This window comes from Dromaius novaehollandiae, chromosome 13, assembly GCF_036370855.1.
Source record: "Dromaius novaehollandiae isolate bDroNov1 chromosome 13, bDroNov1.hap1, whole genome shotgun sequence".
In the NCBI taxonomy this organism is placed as follows: Eukaryota; Metazoa; Chordata; class Aves; order Casuariiformes; family Dromaiidae; genus Dromaius; species Dromaius novaehollandiae.
This window is the reverse complement of record NC_088110.1, coordinates 2,958,951-2,977,233: the sequence shown is the minus strand read 5'-3', so window position 1 is coordinate 2,977,233 and position 18,283 is coordinate 2,958,951. Positions and strand designations below refer to the sequence as shown.

The 18,283-nt window shown below is 42.5% G+C and overlaps 1 protein-coding gene across 3 annotated transcripts in view; it reads right to left on the bottom strand.

The window, feature by feature from the left end:
* Positions 1-121: 121 nt before the first annotated feature.
* PDPR (pyruvate dehydrogenase phosphatase regulatory subunit) overlaps positions 122-18,283 on the bottom strand; it is a 29,952-nt gene continuing 11,790 nt past the window's right edge. For all 3 annotated transcript variants that reach the window (XM_026107353.2, XM_026107356.2, XM_026107355.2), the window contains exons 9-18: positions 15,906-16,098; positions 14,222-14,346; positions 12,415-12,570; positions 12,179-12,312; positions 11,620-11,768; positions 10,154-10,266; positions 9,668-9,762; positions 8,933-9,022; positions 8,487-8,669; positions 122-7,600 (exon numbers count right to left, since the gene is read on the bottom strand). In XM_026107353.2, the coding sequence (XP_025963138.2) occupies positions 7,196-7,600; positions 8,487-8,669; positions 8,933-9,022; positions 9,668-9,762; positions 10,154-10,266; positions 11,620-11,768; positions 12,179-12,312; positions 12,415-12,570; positions 14,222-14,346; positions 15,906-16,098 (1,643 nt within the window). In that variant the 3' untranslated portion in view covers positions 122-7,195. The remainder of the gene's footprint in view (positions 7,601-8,486; positions 8,670-8,932; positions 9,023-9,667; positions 9,763-10,153; positions 10,267-11,619; positions 11,769-12,178; positions 12,313-12,414; positions 12,571-14,221; positions 14,347-15,905; positions 16,099-18,283) is intronic.

Here is an 18,283-nt window from a genome sequence, read left to right as displayed (position 1 = left end):
GCAGGGGGCCTGCGACAGGCCCAGCATCCCTACAGAAAACCACCCAGATGACCACACAGTTTGGATCCCGAGAGATACACACGGCTCTTGAATAACAAATTGCCAGTCAAATTCCAGCAGCAAGAGTAGTTAAAATGCCTCTTTATTAATATACAAACCTAGCAACATTGAAGCCAACCAAAAATATTAAATGAAATAAAGCATGATATAAATACAGCATACATAATAACATGGCCTCAGTGGACAGCAGCAAGCTCACCCTTATTTGTGCGCTTGGGAACAATTGTCCATGTCCCCTCCCAAAAATCACAGCAGCTTCTGTCTCTCCATAAACCCCTCAACAGAAGTAAGGCTACTGCTCCTCACAAGGGCAGACTACGCGGCACAATATTGTACACTTTAACATTTCTTCAATCCCAAAGTTCAAACAGTTTAAAAACCATCACTGTACTGCTCAAAATGATCTGTTGGTGTTTGCTTGCTGAGACCCTGCAAGGGGAGAGGGAGATGTTTGTAGTGGATGGGGAATCATGTTACTGAAGTTGTTCCTTGCTCTGTCCCATCTCAGTTACATCAATTGCACAACATTCACAAGCATAAGGCACTAGAAAATATTTTCACAGGTTCAAACTACATTTGTTCTTCAAGTTTAGGCTGTAGAATATTTCAGAAGTCCTCCCAGCCCTTTAACATCGGTTCTCAGGAGACTGCTAAAAGCATGAAGGGACTTTGGGCAAACAAAATGAAGGTGCATCTGATACTCAAATAAAGTATCAGCTGAGAAGGGATGTCCAGTACTGCATGCCGTTCGCAAGATGGCAGTCTCTGCTCAGCAGACCAACATCCTGCACTGGACATCTGTCAAAGAACGGGAAGCACTTCTCCCACCTAACTCGGGTCTCCTCTAAAACCAGCGTCGGTGGCAGTGGGAGCTGTCACACATGCACAGCCAGGAATAGAACAGAAAGTGGCAAAAGCAAGCGCATTGTCTTATCAAGAGCAGCAAGGAACTGATCTGGGCCACATCTTGCTAAAAGGGCTTTTCCCAAACTGTTAGCAAAGAGCCACAAAATGTTACCGTCACTCAGCTGACCGGGAGGCAGCACGCTCAGTAACAGAAGCACGCTTGCTTCCCCCAGTGCAGCTCACGGCATGTGTCTTGCAGAAGATCCTATATGATCAAGTACCCACTCTGCTATAATTCTGACCACGAGAGATGCAAAAGAATCAGTTAACGACTTCAGGGAAATTAATCTTTCTCAGATTACCCTGCTGCTGTAGATACAAAGGTATAACTGTAACTTGTCCTACTCTGGGAAAGCCAGACTTGGGCCTTATGTAGGGAAAACTATTTGTAGCATGGAAGAAATCCCAACCGTGCCACAGAGAAAGGCTAAAGTTTAGGATTTTCCTTTGTAGACACAAAATGAAATCATTCACTAGTGACAACTCCGAGTAACTACTAAACTTGTCGCAGAAGCAGCCATCAAGCATTTGTGTGGGAAGATCAACTGTTATCAGTGCGAACAAATTAATACATGTGAATGTGAACACCTTTCTCAAGTGCCTCTTTCATTACAATTGCCCACTCCTCTTCCTGAAGATACCTTATTTTGAATAGGCGACACTTCTGGAACAAAGCTGAGCTTGTCACACCCGCAAAGAAGTGGTATGTTTTATACTGTCACTCAGAAGCAAACCTGACATTAGCCATACAAAAGAGCTTTAAAACAAACAGGAGATAAGAAGCCTCAGAGTCATCTGAACAAACACCAAGGGCAACACAAAAAGATCCCCACTGCTGAAAAAGCCTTAGCTCCCACATATCCTGACTCAGGTCTGCAAATGTTAGCTAAAGAAAGCATTCAAGCAGAGAATTTTGTTTCCTTAAATGCAAGGAGATACTCAGATTCTAAACCAACCAGGGCTTCTTCCTTTAAACAAAGAATAAAACCCATTACGGCATGAGCAATATACTGAATAAATACATTTCTGGAAAAAAGGGAACGTGTCAACACAAACAGCTGCACAGGACAGAAATGGTGCATTTAAACAGGGTCTCCCAACTGATTTATTTCAGGTCAAGACAAATTCCAATCTGCAGATGAGCAATGTACTAGAAAATTAGCTTCCACTCTCCCCAGTGTTTCCTCAAAAATATCCGCTGACATTTGTATCTGCTCTGTACGTTCAAAATACAGACCTTCAGTAAGAAATCAAATGGCACACACGATCAGTGCACAACCTAACCTAACCTAAGCTTTAAGGTATTTACAAATATTTAAAGTTCTTCCTCCCTCAAATGCAAAGACTAGTCTTGCTGAGGATTATAAGCACACTACAATTACAATGTTTAAGAAAAGTTTAAAGTGCAAGGAAAATTTCCAAATGCCTTTTAGAGACATCTTGAAGTGTTCTGATGACATTCACCCCCTCCTCCCCAGCCCTGCTCCCTACCTCCATGTTTTGTTTTGTTTTTTTCTTTAAACCTTAGCAATAGCTTAAGGAAAAGGTAGTTTAAAACAGAAATACATCCCAAACTGGTCTAAAATTAACCTGACCAGCTACTATAATAAAATCACGTGCTAGGACAAATCTGAAGATTGTGAACTTTTTGCTCAACTTTACCAGTGGCTAAGCATTCTGTTTTAAAATAAGACAGACTTACGTGTTTGCAAGCAACTTTCTTTTTCAAACACGGACACTACCTTGTTTGCAGATTTCTTCACAAAAAGCAGACATTTTGGTTAAAGTGGGATGGAAGGTGAAGGCTACGCAACTGTCGATGTTGTACCTTTGCAGTTAAGACACTACTTGCAAGAATGTGCCAGAGACAAGTGCTTTCAAGCAATCTACTGCACAAACTCACCACTACCTCCAGTTTGGCATGATTACTTTCATCTGAATGAAAAGCGATAGAGGGAAACTTAAGCTGGAAAACAAGCACCACTGCCATTCTTATTTCCTAGATAACACTGTCCTCATTCTGTCTGTAGTCATAGCTATCGCTCAGTGTGCGTCCAGCACTAAGACTGCAGGGCCTTGCAGAGAAACATGCTCCCTGAGCTGGAAATCGTGGCTGGTAATCTCTCCAAGACTGGTCTTAAGTGGTTGAGGATGAGCAATGGACAAAGGATGCAACTGCAATCATACCTCTCCTTCCATCTCACCTCATCTGGTTTCCATCCCCCTGCCTGCTTCTACTTGGCGGTGCCCTGCTCTCAGAGAGGCAAAAGGAATCAATGTGCTCAGCTGGCAGAGGAAGGACATCAGAAAGGCGTTGAGGACAGCAGGGAAACACCAGCACAGGAGAAGGAAGGGCTGAACAACGGAAGCACGGCCTATACCACAGGAGGGGAAGGGAACAGAAGGAAAACGTTGAGGCTGTTAAAAAGATCTCTTTTTGGCACCCGAGATGCCTCTTTTGTTGTGCCTGCACAGCTGGAGAGGCTGCATGGTGGACTGAACCAAGCAACTGATATGATTAAAAGAATTCCCAGGTAACTTTTCACCTCGACCAGGTCTCAGTCCAGTTTCCCACACAATGAGTTCTGCAGGCACCGGGGAAGAGGTTTGCAGGGTAAAGCAGCTCGGAGCAGGGGCTGCTGGAACAGGTGACAGCAGCCACAAATCCACATGGGAGTCAGGACACTGGTGTCTGCAGCATCCAAAAGCTGAAGAGCTTCAACTTGACACAGAGAGACAGATTTAGAGCACACCTGGCTCAGATGATGAAGCGCTAGGTAGAATGAAGAGGGGAACCTTGCTCACAAGAGGATTTACAGCAGTGATGGCTGCAATTAGGTGTTACAGGAAAAGCAACGAGGGCTAAGACAGCTTGAACGCTACAGTGGGAAGGAGGAATCCAAGCTTGCGCTAAGACTTTGAGATGAAGTGGAAGTATTGCATAACCTTCCCCCCTTGCCACAAAATAAAAAAAGGAAACTGCACCCTAAGGCATATAAAATCTGCACACTGGGAGTCGGCACAGAGAAAACATGAAGAAACTAAGTCTGGCAAAGTTAGATGCGAGAATCACTGTAATACACCTTCCTGAAACAGAAAACATCATTCCTAAATAGATGGCTTTAATTTTATCCTCAGATCATTAAATACAAACAATAAAGTCCTTCTCTAATCCAGATTTTACTCAAGACCCTCAGCACCCACTCAAGGAATCGACAAAATACGACAGCTTAGGGAGGGATGTAACATTACATGAGTTATGCGAAGAACTAATAGGCACCCATAAATTAGGAAAAACAAGGAGTTTTAAAAGGTACTTCAAGAACGGATGGTTGTTATGGGACAACATGCTGCTAACTTCTCGGTTTTGTCTTAACTAGTCATAACCCTCCAGAGAACAAACTGAACAGTTTAAGCTAAGATTTCTCTCCAGTAGCTGCATTAAGTAGGTTAGTCCACCTCAGATATACGCTTTGTTTTCTCCCGAAGAACTACCATGCCTCACCAGTGACAAAAAATGACCAATAAACTCTAATCTGAAGGGCTGTTCTAAGATACATCCTAAAAGAGTATAAAACTCTTTCTTTGGTCTATCACCTCTTTCCCTGGTAAGGAAGGCACAGCACTGTCCCATGTAACAAGCAGAGAAAGGAGAGAATCGACGAGTATTTTTGAGAGACCTCGTGCATCATTCCCACATCACTTGCTGGTAGAGCAGAGGCCCTCTTTGGTACACATACCCAGGATGGAAATAGTGGGATTATAACATCTAACAGGAAGGAGAGGAAAAAATTAATTCTGGATTTTAACTTGCTCTTAGATGCCTTATGAGGCTTTAGTTTAAACAGGGCATTAATCCTGATATGCCAGGCAAAAATTCAATTCAGACAGCAGTAACAGAGAAATTTGGAAGAAACGGCAATCAAGCTGCATCTCCACCTTCCATGGTCACGTGGTCGCCCCTTTCCCGTGAGATCTCAACCAGCTTATCCTGCTATAGTCACTGCATTTCAAAGGCAGGGGAATTTTTACAAATCAGTTCAAAAACAACTTTGAAATCCTTAAAGATGACACACACTACACAGGAATCCACTATTTACAAAAGAGAGCATGCTCAAAGAGGTGACATCCATGGTCAACATATTACATCTCCTGTCACCACATGCTTGAATCCTTAATTCTCTCTTCATCTTACGCCCCCTTCCCAGTTCTCCATTCCTAGGTTTCACAGCTTCTGTATCAGGCTGCATGGGGAGCTTGCTCTGACAACCTATTGCAATGCGCAAAGGTTTTGGACTTTCACCTCTTCTGCCTTTAAAGCCATCCAACCCCCTTGGTATGCTGAGAACATCTAGCTCATAAGCACGGCATACTGGCAGATCAAAGACTCAACTCAAAGCATAATCTGAAGCAACTAAAACAGTAGAAAACTAACTTTATACAACAAGAATCTGGCAATGTCTTGGGCACGGGTCTGCTCACATTTACCTTACTGATGCTCACCCATTCAGTGGAAAAGGAAATGCCCCCAAAAGGCCCTAGATCACAGAGGAAAGAGCTCATGTAGCTGACGGGGCAGACATCAGTGCAAGGTTGAACTCTAGTCAGAAAGATGTTAGCTATGACAGGAGGAGAAAGCCTGAAGAATAAGCAGGTGCCAGAGGCAGGGAAAAATGTTCAAAAGATCTCTTTCAAGTAAATAAAGACAATCTTTGCTTTTGATTGCACTCACAGGGAAAAGAAAAAAAGAGAGGTAAATCTGTGCAATACAATTTGGCTTCTCCCCCACCACTTCTTTGCCATTTGTCATCAGTGTTTCAATCAGGGCATATTTTGACACTTGGAGAAGGGGTGAATACCAACTGTACAGTCTGAAGCATCTCTGTGAGCCTGATGGCAAAGAGCTTTGCTGAAGAAAAGCAATTTAAAATCCTGCTTCTATACGCGGGGCCTGGCACATAAACTTACTCCATTCAGGTGAGGTATTACCAAGACAGAGAAATAAGAAGTGTGACAGATTTGAGGGGAGAAACAGGGGACAATTTCCTCAAGTCCTGCAGAAGTTACTGAGATGCTCTCTCATCCCCAGAAAAAGCACAGTGTTTCTTGCCACAGGCGAGACAAATGCTGGGTCTCTTGCTCTAATTTCAAAACAGCCACTGTCAGCTGAAAACACAAGATGTTGTTCCCTCCTGCTGCTCAAGTTCCCCAAACTAACACAAGTTTTATATGAAACGTGCGTTTGCTGCATGAACCTTGCCAGACGGGCTTGACCGAGTCACATAAACACAAGACCGTGAAAGAGAATCCACAAAGAGACTGTACACCGTGCAGCTGAAACAGAAACGGCGTTTCCACAGCGCGATTAACATTGAAGACTAACATCTGTCCTTGTTAGAAATAAGTTTTTCTGCTAATAAAAACTCCAGAAATCCCATCCCCTTATAGAAGTAAAACACGTATGCTGATCTTCAATTATGTTTATAGAAAGCCATTCAGTTTCAGTGACTCCACACAAAAAAAAACCAATCTGAACTGTAACAACAAGAAAACTTACCAGCACTACTGTCACCTCAATGATCTGATGATTAACGCTATTTGACTCCCTGTTAGCGAAAAAACGGTGGGCTGGAACGTACCAAGACCTGTCTCTTTGCTGCTGCTCACACAACGCTATGTCTCGTGCCAGTGAGGTAGCTGATCGTTCTATTGCTGTGTGTGTCAATGCACTGACCCCTCTACAAAGTGGTATGTGGAGAGCAAGGCGAAGTCACACAGAGTTCAGCCAAGGGGACAGGAAACCCGAACTACAGGCCGCAAATGCCTGCTGTTCCGTGCCTTCCACCAGAGAGGAGACAGAAAGGGCACAGTCCTCAGGCGTTCACCTGAACCCTTCCCATCACCGTAAGGCTAGGGCCTCTGGTGTTCACTCCTACGCAGGCTTCCCACTGTATGCTCCCGTAGACTTCTGGGTGCATGCTCAACACTGCCCTTCATCCACTGGGGCACGGGGGAGCCTGGCAAGCGAAGGGCTGAAGGAGGGAGACAGGGCAAAGGGCTGAGAAAGCTTAAAAATTAAAAGTTCTAAAATGTACAAAATGTAACACACTGGAAAAGTTTAAAAATTGCAAGACAAAAAAGGAGATGAAAGAAATATGGGATGAGGAGAGGAATTGAAAGATGATGGCAGAAGACTCCAGCTTGGGAAAAGGAGTGGGTCGAGTCAGCATTACTCCCCCTGGTAGCCACTCAGTTCCATCTCATCCTTGCGGCGACGGTGCGTAAAGAGGGAGCTGAAGGGGTAGAGCTTGGCTTTGGCCTGGAAGCGCTGTCCAGCAATGTCGATCTCGTACTCGCCATGGTTGATGAAGTCAGTTGTCACCACCAGCTCTTCTCCTGTCTTCTCATCGAAGTGCTGCACAAAGCCAAGGCAGACATGGCGCTCCAGAGTGTAGCTGTAGGCACTGCTGGTGGTCTTGCCCACGTAGCGGCCGTTGCGGAAAATGGGCTCCCCCCACCAGGGCCAGAGGTCCATATCTGTGTCATGGTCCTCAAGAATGAACATGGTAAAGCGCTTGTACACACCATTCTGCTTCTGCTCTAACAATGCTTCCTGGCCAATGAACTCCATGTCCTATGGAGAGAAGGAAGCATCTGCTGATGAAAGGAACATGAACTGCAGCAGCTGCTGCTGATTGACACAAGGTAATTTAAGCTTGGAATTCATGCTTTGTCAACACAGGTTGCTTCTATATGCAAGAAACCCAGCTCAGACAGAGGTTTTCCAGCCATGTTTATTGTTCCAGATGCTAAACTGTGTTAAAAGATACCAAAATATATTTTTGAAGTGGGCCTTTAAAAAATTCATTTTAGTTTTCACCATATTACTGGCTCCAGAAGCATACTGTTTTAAAAAATTAGAGGAAAACAGTAATAGCATATGAAATTCATACTCCTAATCATTACACTTTCTTTAAATTATCTGATGCAAGCAATTGCTTTGTCTGGTGCAAAGATGTGAGAATGAAGAAAATAAGCAAGTGAGAGAGATGGCACCTGCCAACACAAATCAGCAGTGTACAACTCCATGTTGTTCTATGTTTTAGTAAAAATAGAAAACTGCTACCCTTACTGCCTACCCTCATATGTTTTTTGACTTCATCAAATGCCTCTTGGTGCACAAGCTGGCTTTTGCTCCATTAAATTGGGGAAACAGCTGGAAGAAACATGAACTCTGAGCACTTATAAGCTCAACAGCACCCTCCACTCTACTGAGCTTTCTGCACATCAGCAACACAGAACATGTTACACAGCATGGAAGTGGCACAAGAAGCAGGAAGACACTGTTTTTGCTATTTCTAGCACCTTTATAAAGCAGTTAGGCACTTCACACAGCTCCATCACAAAAAAAGATATCTCCTTAGAAGGCAGTTTTTCACTCTAGTAGTCCGGCTCTCCTGCCCACCCCTACTGCATTGGCAGGCTCCACTACAGGAGTTAGTGTCAGGTTTCCACTGTACCTTTTCCAGCTTGACCTGGAACTCACGTCCACACTCCATGGGAGTGGTGAAGGCATCCAGATCCTGGCCCCAGAACGCAAAGAACTTCTCGATGCGAAGGCTGCGGAGCGCATAATAACCGGCATTCCGAATCCCATACTTCTGTCCCATGTTCATCACCTCATTGTACACGTGAAGGGCGTACTGCGAGGGAAGGGTAAAACACAAGGCTGCAGACAAACACCAGGAAAGAGAGAGTGTGTCTAACACACCACCACTGATGTCCTGCCTCTGCAGCACGAGAGGTCTGGCCAGTCAGCATGCTGTACAGAGCATGGAAACCCTCCCGCGTGACTTCTCCCGCTGTAAAACCAGACATTTCATTACCCTGAGTCAACTTTGAAAATGCTACTCATTATGCACATATGGAACTGCCTTAAGTAGCTACAGCTACAGTGCACTCTTACCTCTATAGGGATATACAGCATGAATCCAGGCTCTCCTGTGTGAGTGATACTCATCACGCGGATTCCATTAGCATAGCCCACACTCATCTCCTGCAGAATCAGAGGGGGTGAAAACATCCAAACTGGAACACAGTACAGAGATCCAGAAGCAGCACAATCCATCACACAAACCACACCGACCAGCCATTTCCCCTTCCTCACTGTAGTTTACCGCTGGCCTACATGCAAAGAATTTAAATCTAAGAATCCAAATAGTGATGCCACATTATTCAGACTTCATAATCACTTCGTAACACTCAGCAGTAAGTCTTTGAACTAGGCCAGGACAAAGGCTTGTATTCTAAAGACAAGACAGAGGTTGAATAGATATCTGCTTAGTCTTTTAAGCTAACAGAAGACAATGACACCACAGTCACTGATCCCAGCTGCCCCTCTGATAGCTTCATAACTGATTACATGAAATCTGCCAAGATATCAAACAGAACCAAGTCTACTGTGACTAGAATACTTAAAACAACTTTACATTCACCTGTATGCTTAGCAAGTAGAATCTAAAGAGAAGCAGTTAAGAAAGTGAGCCTAGCGAGCACTTTACCAATTTAGCTCAGTTACCTGCAGTAAATATGCATGTTTTTAAATTCACCTCTGACTACCCAACACAGAATGCTTCTCCTTCTCCCACCCATGTTTCAAAAAACATAACAGGGTGAGAAGAAAGGAAGCACAGTTACTCACCTTGCAAAAGAGAGAGGGAAAGTGTTCTGGAGTTATTGGGGCATATGACAACTCTGACAAGACATCCACAGCACGAGGGCCGATCAGATTGAGAGCTAGAAAGAGGAAGGTAAGGGTGTTAGGATGAGAGCAGAGAGGTCTTACCTGGTCTCTCACTTGCATATATCCTTGCCCCAATTTCTACTGCTCCTTGGGAAGCTGCATAGCTCATGCCGTTTAATGAAATAATAGGTATATTTACATTTAGGAATGAAGCAGAGAGTCACGGGGTTCAGTTAGACTTCTGACAGTCTGCAGGAAAGAAAAGCTGTTTTACAGTTTGTGCTTTCTAAGAGGAAGAGTCTGAATTGCTGTTTTCATCCAGTTGTTTGTGAAAGACACTCAAGCACTGCTGTAGACACTTCAAACAATTAACTGGCATGCAGCACAAAGCACCGTTTGTGATTTCAGGCTGCATAACACGGTCTGCTTTTGGTGATTTCTTACCCGTGTACTTCCAGGTCACATCTTCCATGGTCAGGTTGCTGTCGTTGGGCAAGCGATTCTTCAACCAGGACCAGCAATGGACTTGTTGGTCAGTAGGGGAAATCATGAAGAAACTGTAACAGAAAAATTGAAACCAAGAAATAATGAATGGACAGCCACAAGATGATTCATTTCATTCTTTACCAATGAACTACTGGAGCCATTCAGCAACTTCCAAACTAACATGAGACCAAACAAGCTGGTTTGTTATGATGATGACTAACGGCCCTCTGGACCAACGTCATCACAGGCCATGACAGTAAACCCCAGCCTTCAAGTATCAGTAACAGTCTGGTGACGAAAAGGGAACAGAAGCAATAGTAATGGACCGCAGACAGTTTTGAAGAGTCGAGGGCGTCCCAAAAGTCACAAGCATCTTGCAAAAGTATTTGCAGCTCTTCAAGACCAGCGGCTCTGGCTACTCTAACAGTCAAAACAGAGCTTAATTCTCAAAACAATTTCTTGTTTCAGCAAAAATCTTTTCATACACAACAGTGACTATTATTAACAGCTTCCCAAAACAGAACTATATTTGTTATGAGAAAGTAACAGTTATTTGTAGTACAAGTCTCTACAGTATTTTTCATATAAACTGCGAGCTACAATGTATTATCGACACAGGCAATACATCTCCAAAAATGATTAACAAGGGAAAGCTGAGGGTTTCACACAGAGTAGGATGATACTTTTAAGCAATACATGAATACAGACAGAAGGGGAAGAGAAAGAAAAGCTGTTTCTAACAGTAAGCGCTGCAAAGGAGAATGCTTTCACACCAACATAGTAAAAACATGCATAGAAAATGGGTTGGAGAAATAAAACCAACACTAAGCTGGACCATGAAAAAGTTTTTAAAGTGAGTAGACTTTTATTAAATTGTCAAGAGAGCCCAAAACTGTGAGTTTAACGATTAGGTCATGCCATCATGTTAGTTTGCATTAGAGAGCACAAACAAGAACCACAAGAGTCTGCAGAGCTGAGAATCAGAGTAACCACACTGCAATGCAAGTTGAAACAATCAAAAAGAAACACCTTCAGCATGGAAATCCAATAAGAATATTGCCCAGGAGCCAATAAGAAAACATTCTCTTTGCATTTTAAGTGATTACATATATTAGTAAACTCTAATGACTGAAAACAATTTGCCTTTTCAATTGAGAAACATTTGAAGGCCAAACATTTTGTAGAAATCTGTTTTATCTGTAGTACCAGAAAAAGGTGTATTTTTCCCAATAATGGTAAATTCAAGGGCTCCCTCTCTCACTGGGGTTACTGAATGAAGAGTGCAGGTAAAGAAGCAAGACTTTTTTAAAGCAAAAAGATTACTACAGGGGAAAAAATAAGCTAATAATCTTCATTAAGAGGCTCTTAGAGGCCCTAACATCAAAAGGGTGGTGGTCAGATAAAGATGCTGTGCGCATACGTACCTGCGTTTGTTCAGCCGTGCTATGCTGCAATCGTTCTCATAACCTCCTTTCTCGTTAAGCATGCCTGTATGCACAACATGCCCAACTGGCACATCCAGGTCATTTGAGAAGAGATACTGCAGACTCTCCAGTGCCTGGTCTCCTGTGGACTACATGGATCAAAAGGGAAAGTCAGACAAGCTGTCTCAGCAATATAAATTCACCGGGGCAGTTTAAGATGGCATCAAAATTTTGGCCAAAATTCTTTCAATTCATAACGACTGGGACACTGATGGCTCAAGCTTAATAGGATACAATGGTGACAGAGTGTCAAAACTTTCAGAAAGGTCAGTCTGATTCTTTTTTTAGACTAAGCTGGTATTTCTATAAACTAAGTCCTAGATGGACAAAAAAAACCCCAATCTAAGCTAAATACTGTGGTACAACCTGGATTTGGTCATACGGCTTGGCTTCCTCTATCTATCCTCCATAGGACATACAGCATTTTAGGAAAGCAGCTGACAGCAAATGAAAGGCTGCCTTTACGAGGCTGATGTTTTGTCACTTCCTAGGTACTTACGCTTATTTCAAACTTAGTAAAAGATGACATGTCAATGACACAAACTGCTTCCTTACAGCACTTGACTTCTGAACCCACAATATCAAACCAATCTGGTTTGTAAAAGGTTTTGCTCTGATCCAAATCCAGTAGATCTAATGTAAAGAAGAATCAAAGGGACAATTCATAAACTCAATGAACTAAGAGCTCACACAGACCAATATGGATGCACTAGGCAGAGGAAAACATGATCTCACCTTTCCCAGGTGGGACAAAATACTTGACTCTCTCAAATCCATGTTTCTCCATCCATCTAGCTCCCTGTGCATCCAGACGGTCATATAACGGTGAAGTGCGCAGCTGCCTGCCAGTCTGGAAGTCCCAACGGGGAACTTTCAGATCACAAATGAGAGCTGCAAAGGTCACAGAGATCCATTATTAGGTAAAGTGATAATTTTTATCTAAAATTTTCTTCCAGATTACCTATAAAGATATTTACTAATATCTGAACCATCAGTGAAATTCCCTCAAAACAATTCTGACTTTCCTCTTTTATTTTTGGAAATCAGCAAATCTGTTTTGATCCATTTATAGCTACTCAAAATCAGAGTAACAATATGTGCACAAAACAAATACATTTGACAAATACTTGTGGTCTCATGACAATACTGTCAAGATAACTTAACAAAACTCTTTTTTCTCCTGTGAAGCCATGCTGACTAGCATTAATTATTCCTGGTTCTTCACTGACAGCGTACTGTAGCAGCCTCTGATCATTTTGACAATACCAATACCACGGCAGACAGCCCACTGCTACAAGGATCATCTAATTCAGCTTCTTTAAATATTGGCAGCTCAGCTCTTTCTAATTCTAACCTTTTCCAAATGGCTCCTGCACCTTTTCACCTAATATGTAATATTCTTATTTAGCAAAAAATCTTACACTGATAAACATTTAACGTCCTCCCTGGTTACTACTGGGGAGTAATATTCAAGGATACTTGAACACTTCTTTATAAATGTTAAGATTGTACTTAGGTCTCCTTAGGTCAAAAACTATGAAGATGAGATAGCCCAATAATTCTTACTGAATACTTCTGCTGTTTTTGCCTCATAACTGATTATTTTATTATCATTATTTGGCATTGGATCTACCCACTGAAAAAGTGGGTAAAGGGAAGAATGGATTAGTATGGGAACGTAACACCAAAACCGAACACAATACTTACCCTGTAAAAGCTAGAGATTCTGCAGTTATCAGAATCAAGATTTACTGAAACGCAACTGCAGAACAATGCCAAGAGAGTACAAAGTGATTTTTTAGGGAGGAAGGTCAAAACATAAGACTGTTTTGTTTCCTAGATATTTCTGGTCTAAGAGCTTTACCCAACTTCCCTGCTTTCAGCTGAACACACTTTTATTGTTTAGACTTTATGTTCAAGTAGCTGTTCTTGATTTGCTACTCATGGTGTATTTCACACCTCCTAACAAAAGCTCAAAAAGAAGCATCCAGATGATCTTAGGAAAGATAATCAAACAAGAGGAAACTAAGTTTGGGTTTAGACAGGGGCAATGACATCTAAAATCTATCCTGCAAGATACTTATCACAAACTTTGACATGAGAAAGCAGAATATGTCTACTGAGACTACCTGAAGATAACTGGATTACATATTGCTAAATTAGACATGACAGTATTGGATTACATATTGCTAAGTTAGACATGACAGTATTTCCACATTGTTGTGATGTGCAAAGTATAAGGATGCTTGAGACAGCATAATATTCCCAGTTAAGACCTCGATACGGTTTTATTAGGCCAAAACAACTTTTCCCCATACCAAAGGCAAAGCACATAAATAGAAAAAAGCACTGTACCAACAGCACCTCTTTAAGATTAAAGGTTAATAAGAACGCTGCTAACACAACAAGACCATCCTTTCCCTTTCTCCTGGGAACAGGCTGCATTGCCACAAGGGAGGCCAGGAGGAAGGAAAATGCTTCTCAGAATGACGACAGCTGACAGTGCAGCAAGTACTGCTGAATGCAGAGAGACCTCACTTACGCATTACTTCCATCACACGGTGACGGAGGAACGTGCGACTACTCTGAAGAGTACCAAAACGTTTCAAATCCAGAGGCCAAACATTTTCTGATGGATAACCATTTACCATCCACTCTGCCAGGAACCTGATTGGAGAAGTAAAGAAAGACTGAGATATTAGTCAATGTCTTATGAGCAAGAGTCTCGTTTTGAAGCCCAGAAGCAAGGCAATTCGGACATAAGAATTTCTTGCAGTAGGGAGAGAACACAACTAACATGATTTTCTAAACACTAGTAGAATCTGGAAGATTTCCCTTTTATAAAACCCATCCACCAGATATCCAAATTACTAATCTCCCATTAAGATGACACATACAGGGAAGCAGGAAGTTAAGGACACATGGTAAATGAAGCCAGAGACAGGACAGGTAGCCTGGCTGACACTTTGTCAGGTCCTCAGGCTACACTACAAAAGGGAGCGCTGAGTATGTTTAAGTTGGAGTTAGGAGGCCGACTGCTTTGTCATTTTTCAGTACCTGGTGTAGGCTCAGCCACAAACCATCAGTGACAGCATTCATTTCAGCACGAGGTACCAGCCAAGTTATGTCTAGCTACACTTCTAGCAGTGAAGGAGGAAGGCATGCTCCAGAGCTAAAGGACAAAGGCAGCTCAGACCAAAGCAGAGCAGAAGGATCTGTTCACAGTCAGTAAACAGAAAAACAAAGGGGTTTGAAACTGATCATTAAAAGTTACATTAGCAAGCTAAGCTGCTTATCTTGAGGCTGTAGCAACACATGGACAAGTACCGTTTTACCTTCAAAAGTGATTCTAGTTCTTAGAGAACCTCACTGCAAAGATTCTCTGTACTTTATTATGAGAAAGAAAAACGATGATTTCCTTCCCTGGTGAGTTAAGCTATTAGATAACAGACAAAAACTAGTGGAATCAAATGCATACCGAGATCTCCCATGAAAAACGAGCAGCTTGTTAAGAAGACTGTATGACAGAAGGGATGCTGGGTTGCCAAAAACAAATGACAGTCAGAGGAAGTCATGACCATTTTGCAAGCCACTTTGCTGCTGGACGGCAGTTATATGCCTGTCAAAGTATTTGCATTAACACAGGAATTGGATTTTACTGGGAAATGACTACATCCCTAGCTCACTGGCAGAGGACAGTCTTTAACTATATTGGCAGCAGCTCGCATAGCATATGCAGTGTTTCATTGGCATCAGATTCACTGTTTTCGGAGAAATCAACTGTACTGTCAACTTGAACGCCCTAAGGACTTTGGCCAAATTAAAAACTAAACGGGATCAGGAAAACAGAGGATGAGGGAATATCGGCTATGCTAAGCTTTTATCTCTTTCCGGTAGATAAAAAAATTGAACCAGTTAACTCTACAAGAAGCTTATTCAGAGTTCAGCAGGCTGCTGCTGATCACTGAAATGTGGTTCCTAAACACAGGTGCACAGGATAGGAGAAAAGTCCAACACTGATTTGGAACAAGCACAGGAGAACATAATCAGACTATGGCAACTATCCCCCTCCTTCACTCAAGTGGGAAACAAAAAAGGTCTTCTTTGTGTAGCAGAGAAGAGGTCTCAAATACTGACCAGAACAGCCTATATAGAAGGATCATCTGAGCAGCCTCTTTTCTTCATTAGAACCTTACTTATACATATAATAGTGATAAACCACTTACTTGCCTGCTCCCCCACCATATGAGATACCAGCTGAGTTCATTCCAGTCAGAACGAAGTAGCCCCGCACAGTGGGCGACTCTCCCATGATGCACCGCATATCTGGTGTGAAGGTTTCTGGGCAATTCACTAACTGCATGATCTGCAAAGCCTCCAAACCTGGCATCCTGCGCAGAAGGGCACTCAGAAGTGGCTCTAGTACCCAAGACGAACAAAAAAGACAGAAAGTCACTGCCTTCAGTATCTAAACATACCAGCTATTTCACCTTCATCTTCAAACTGGACACAAACTAGCCTATATAAACCATGACAAAGCGGGCATGCTATTATCTGAACACGTGGAAATGGCTTCCATGTTTCAATACCTTCACAGGATAAATGGTGTATCAGTTGGACTGTACTAGAAGATGAGCAGACCTAATCAAACTACCCCAAATGGATCACACAGCATATCATAAAACAGCCATACTGATTCAGACCATGAGTTAATCTAGCCCAGTACTGTTTTCAATAGCGGAAGAGAGTGCTTAATTTTGCAAGGGAAAACAATGGGAACAAACATCATAAATAGGTGCCTAGGGAAGAACAAGAGCAGGCAAATCTATGACACTTGCCCCACATGTTCTGCCAACCGCCACTTACCTTCAGCTTACAGGATGTCCTAAAAGCCTGATACTGTTTGTCTATTTAGTGACCCCGAATGGATCTCCCTTCCAAGTACTTGACCACTCTTCCCCAAACCCATGAAAATATCTTACACTCACTGGCAAGGAGTTCCACAGGTCTACTATTTGTTGTATGAAGAATCATTTCCTTTTGTTTTTAAAGTCATTCTCAAGTTGTTTGATGTCCCCTAGCTAACACAGCAGAAGGGACAGTGAACAGGAGATCCCCATCAACTCTATCCATCTCATTCAAGATGCTGTACTACTCTGTTTATCTCCCTTCCATCATCTCTTTTTCCCAGCCCACTCAATCATTCCTCATCTGGAAGCTGCTCCAAACCTTTGATCATCTTCTTGCTGCCCTTCCTCAAGGCCTTTCTAGTAACATGATACCACCTGAAGTCAGAGGGCCTAGAACACCACCTAGTATCTGGCAAACCAAGGATTCAGAGTTGCATAATGATGTTTTCTATTTTGCTTTCTGGTCCTTTCCTAGCAATTCCTAACATGCCATTTGCTTTGATTGCTACTGAGCTGATGTCTTCATGGAATTAATATAACCCCAAGGTCAGCTCAAAGCCCATCATTTTGTATGGTGAAGATAAGGTCATTCCCAGCCCCCCTCTCCCCCATGCACACATGCGTCGCTTCATATTTATCCTCATTGAGTTTCCTTGCCACTTTATCGCTCAGTCACGCTTGAAAGGTCCTTCTGCAATTCTTCACAGTCTGATATTTGAGAGCATTAATAAGGGGATAAGCTATCTACTTTTTCTTGTCCAGAAGCACCTCTGCATAGTGCTCTAGATGGAAGCCCTCAGAATTCAGCACTAATAACACTCCTCCACTTTACAAACAAGCACTAAAATAATCAGATTTCACACAACCTAAGAAGTTACAAACAGAAATAAGTCTTTCTGACCTGATCTTTTTCTTCCTGCTCTCATGCATAGAATTCTAGAGTGAGAGCCTGAAGTTATGGATTATTTTTTCCTTATTGATAAAAACAGGGGTCAGTGTTGAATCTGTCCTTACATCCAGCTCAATGTTTAAGCAACTGAGCAGGCTATTTTAAGATCAAAAGGTGTTCCAACCAAAGAGACTGAAGTAGCAATACAAGAGCTCAAACCACAGGAACTGTAGCCCTAGAAAGGGATCAAATACTTGCTGAATAAGCTATGACTTTGCTCAACTTGCCAGTATGTTTGAATTTATAAAAGGGTGGACTACAGCATGGGGTTGCTTCCAAAACTTAGGCAATTTGTGGGTGCCAGTGAGCGGTGCCATTTCATTTCAGCAATATCTAGAAAACTAAAAGGGAGGAACTGGGTGCAGAGCTCAAGCAACTCGTTAATGAAACTGTATCTTCAAGCAAGCCTGTAGTCATCTATAAATCTACAAACTTTCAGCATATTCCAGCACAAAACTGCACCCCATTCCGGCTCTGCCCCATCGCCCTGGAGTTTATATTTGTCAATATATTTATATTGACACCTTATTGGTGTCAATAAGGTATCTGTCAGACAGAAAAATAAGATAAATCAATTTAAACTGGGGAGTAGCTGGAAGAATGCAGAAAGAGGTCAGTGAAAGTCTGTTTGTGCTTAGAGTCACAGACAAAGGTGTGGGCAGTCACAAGGGAACCAAAGATCTCTGACTTGAAATAGAAGGCAAATTTGAAGTAATGATGAGACAGCACAGGTGAACTTATGAGG